Source organism: Eriocheir sinensis, chromosome 1, assembly GCF_024679095.1.
Source record: "Eriocheir sinensis breed Jianghai 21 chromosome 1, ASM2467909v1, whole genome shotgun sequence".
In the NCBI taxonomy this organism is placed as follows: domain Eukaryota; kingdom Metazoa; phylum Arthropoda; class Malacostraca; order Decapoda; family Varunidae; genus Eriocheir; species Eriocheir sinensis.
In genome coordinates, this window is record NC_066509.1 from 26,067,746 (window position 1) to 26,071,507 (window position 3,762).

The 3,762-nt window shown below is 48.1% G+C and overlaps 1 protein-coding gene across 2 annotated transcripts; it reads left to right on the forward strand.

Moving 5' to 3' along the window:
* Positions 1-525: 525 nt before the first annotated feature.
* LOC126995675 (uncharacterized) lies at positions 526-1,795 on the forward strand. 2 transcript variants are annotated; one of them, XM_050855490.1, is made up of 2 exons: positions 526-1,340; positions 1,377-1,795. In XM_050855490.1, the coding sequence occupies exons 1-2, from the start codon at positions 537-539 to the stop codon at positions 1,737-1,739; spliced, it is 1,167 nt and encodes a 388-aa protein (XP_050711447.1). In that variant the 5' UTR covers positions 526-536; the 3' UTR covers positions 1,740-1,795. The 2 variants fall into 2 exon arrangements, with proteins under 2 accessions (XP_050711447.1, XP_050711532.1); XM_050855575.1 differs by having other exon boundaries at positions 526-1,304.
* Positions 1,796-3,762: the final 1,967 nt, after the last annotated feature.

Sequence of the window (3,762 nt, forward strand, 5' to 3'; positions counted from 1 at the left end):
AGTTTATTTTTTTTCATTACTACTATCATTTTTTTATCGTTGATGGATGCAAGCGGAGCGCGGCCACTGAAAATATTTCCGTTCAGAAGTATGAATGACGCTGCGCCGTGATGGAAAACTGCATGTGAAAGCCTCAACTAGTAAATGTGTAGTGTTGGGCGCGTGGTGAAGGAAGGCTGTGAGGGGGGGTCTGCGGGTGGCGTGCGATGGGGGTTTGCACGGTGACTGAGAGGTGCAGAAACAGGGTAGGAAGGAGGAGAAAGTAGTGTGAGGTGGGTCAACAGGCTTGCTGGGAGGTGGATTAACAGAGTGGTCAATAAATGCTTACTTACTTACTTGCTTACTCTGTGTGTGTGTGTGTGCGTGTGTGTGTGTGTGTGTGTCTGTCTGTCTGTCTGTTGCGCTGTGTTGTGTTGTGTTGTGTTGGGGGGTGCGTGTTTCTATGTGAGGGGGGGGGGGGCTGCCGCTACCATCTGTTATTGGCCTAACTTGCCGCAGCTTCCTTCTCTTTGAAGTCACACAACAAAAACATTTAAATGGCAACCAAAACCTTCCGCAAAGAGGAGATCCGACGTGCCGTCTACGGCACTTGCTTGGTGGATGCGCCCGTGGGCGGGTGCAGGGTGGAGGCCGCGCCCATCCGGGTGACGGTCAGCGTCCGCCGGCGCCGCGGGTGCTGGGGGAGACTGGCCGGAGCCTGGAAGGAGGCGGCCGCGTTTTCCTTCGTCGACAGGCCGCGGGCCCCCTTCTTATCCAACGCCTTCCTGGACCTGGAGCACGTCTTCCGGTACAGCAGCGAGGCGGACGCGGGCGCGGCGCAAGTTAAGATCTGTCTGACGCTCCTTAGCGGCAAGACGCGCGTGGCCAAAGTGGGCCTGGAAGACTTCCTGGGCCAGCTGATGCACAGCGGCCGCCCAGAGTGCTTCACCCTGTACGTCTACGAGGGGAAGGTCGCCCTGCTGCAGACCCGCCAGCCATCTCCGGAGGTTCTGACGGAGTGGCTGTTTGACGGGAAGGGAAATGACGCCCACAAAGGGTCAACTTACAAGGACCGTGCCTGCTGTGACCCCGAGGTCACTGAGATAGACCAGTGCCAAGACAAGATGGACACCAGTGACTCAGATGTGAGTGCATGGGAAACTCCTGAAGAAGACTCAGATGTGAGTGCATGGGAAACTCCTGAAGAAGACTCAGATGTGAGTGCATGGGAAACTCCTGAAGAAGACTCAGATGTGAGTGCATGGGAAACTCCTGAAGAAGACTCAGATGTGAGTGCATGGGAAACTCCCGAAGAAGACTCAGATGTGAGTGCATCGGAAACTCCCGAAGAAGACTCAGATGTGAGTGCATGGGAAACTCCCGAAGAAGATTCAGAGGAGAGTGTAGATGACTCAGGCGAGGAGAGTGGACTTGACACTGCTGAAGACACAGATAGGGAGAGTGGATGGGAGTCTGAGGACGGAGACTCCGAGGAGGAGAGTGAACGGGAGACTCCCGGAGACTCGGATGAGAGTGGATGGGAGACTCTTGAAGAAGACGCAGAGGAGGAGGCTGGGCGGGGGACTGCTGGAGGCACCGAGGAGCGTGGCGGCGGCCGCGGCTTCCTGGCGAGGCGGGGGGCGGCGTGGCGGCACAACCGCCTCGCCCTGCTCCTGGCCGCCGCTACGGTCTTGGTCTCGCGGGTGCCACTCGCTGACCCTGACGAGTGGCGGCGGGGCGGCGGCGGCGGGGGGCTGTGAGGGGCGTGAGGCGTAAGGAGAGAGCCCCAAGATTGTGTTACTGTTGCATTTCTCATTCTTATTTATAACTCTTATCTATTATCCTACCGGTACAACTTTTCTACGTACGTACAAACAGAATGGGAAGTAGTAGTAGTAGTAGTAGTATGGGTGGGTTGATGGGGTGGCAAGGAGGTGATGATGGGGTTGGAAGGAGTAACTTGATAGAGGTTTTATTTTGATGTGACGAGTGGTTGAATGGTTGTAGGGTTGGTGGGCTTGTCAGTCGACGTGGTGGGTTGACGTGGTGGCCGGGAGGTTGTGATGGGGCTGGAAGAAGTGCGTTAATATGTGTTTCATTTTGAGGTGACGGGAGTTTAGAGGCTTGGAATAGTTGAGAGGGTTACAGAGTTGAGTATAGAAATGGTCCCAGTCAAATTGATAGGATTTTAGGCTGGTAGCAGTTTGGACATGACATTCCAAGGGATTTGGGCTGCTAAGAGCTTCATTAAAGTTGACCTGACAGTGTAAGTTGAATTATAGTTTGTCATTATATTGGTAGTAGTGTTATTAGATGAAGGAGGGAAAGTCAGGGTCAACTTGATTGGAGAATAATGAATTTAGAGGAGATTTGGGCAGACAAGAGCTAAAAGTTGACCTGATAGTGTAAGACTTTGCATCATATTGGCTGAAGGGTTGCTGGCAAGAAAGATGAAGGAAAATTTGGCTGAAGTACATGTTGTTGGGGGTTTAGTTCGGCAGAAAGTTAGACATGATTGGCAGGAGATTTAGGCTGACAAGAGGCTTAAGTTGACCTGACTGTAAGGTCATAGTGGTTGAAAGGTTGGCTGACAATGGGAAAGAGGTTGAGGGGGAACGAGGGGCAACAGTTTGACAGAAGTTTAGATCACCGTAAATATTAAACAAAGGGTCGACAAGGGACTAAGTTTAGCCTGATAACAACATGTGTTAGGAAGGGTGTTGGAATCAGATTAACCACAGAAGGATTGTGTGTGTCGAGTAAAGGTTAAGAAGAGCTCCTCCGATGGGGCTTTAGGTTAAGAACAGCCAACGAGACTCCAAATAAGACAAAAAGATATCAAGTGTGTTTTGTTATTTAGTTAGCAGGAAAATGAGTGAACGTAAGACTTAAGAAAAAACCTTTAACACTACTTCAGACAACAACAGCAACAATAATAATAACAACAACAGCAACAACAACAACAGCCTCTCACCTCCCTCCTCCGCCACCTCAGAGTAATGACACATTGCTCTTCATCCTCCTTTTCCTTCCCCTTCCTTCCCTTCCCCATCTCTCCCCCTCCACCCCCCTCCCCCTTCCCCAGCCATTTCCCCCCACCTCTTTCCTTCCTTCCTTCTCCACGTCCCTCTGCCCCTGCCTTGCACTCCCCTCCCCTCCCCTCCCTCTCGTTTCCTCTCCTCCTCCTCCTCCTCCTCCTCCTCCTCCTCCTCCTCATTCCCTCCTTCCTTCCATCGCCTCATTTTCCACAGCTTGGTCAGTCATAAATCCCGCCAGGCGAGGCAGCCGAGGTCACGGGGTCAAAAGGCACGTGTTTTTTATTATTATTATTATTATTATTATTATTATTATTATTATTATTATTATTATTATTATTATTATTATTATTATTATTATTATTATTATTATTATTATTATTATTATTATTATTATTATTATTATTATTATTATTATTATTATTATTATTATTATTATTATTATTATTATTATTATTGGAGTTGTTGTAAAGATCGTTTCATCCCCATTTTTTTAGTTTTCCTTATTGTTTCTTTCACATATTTATCTATCTCTCTATATCTATCTTTATCTTTATCGGTCAATCTTCCTTTTAACAATATTATCCTTTGGTCTTTTTTTGCGTTGGCTTCACTACGTCATTTTTGTACTAATTGTTATACTTATTTATCCACTTATTTATGTATTTATTCATTTTTTCGTTAAGTTAGCTCGTTAAATACTTAGCTATATAATTACTCCGTCAACCATTTACCAATCTCCTCATGA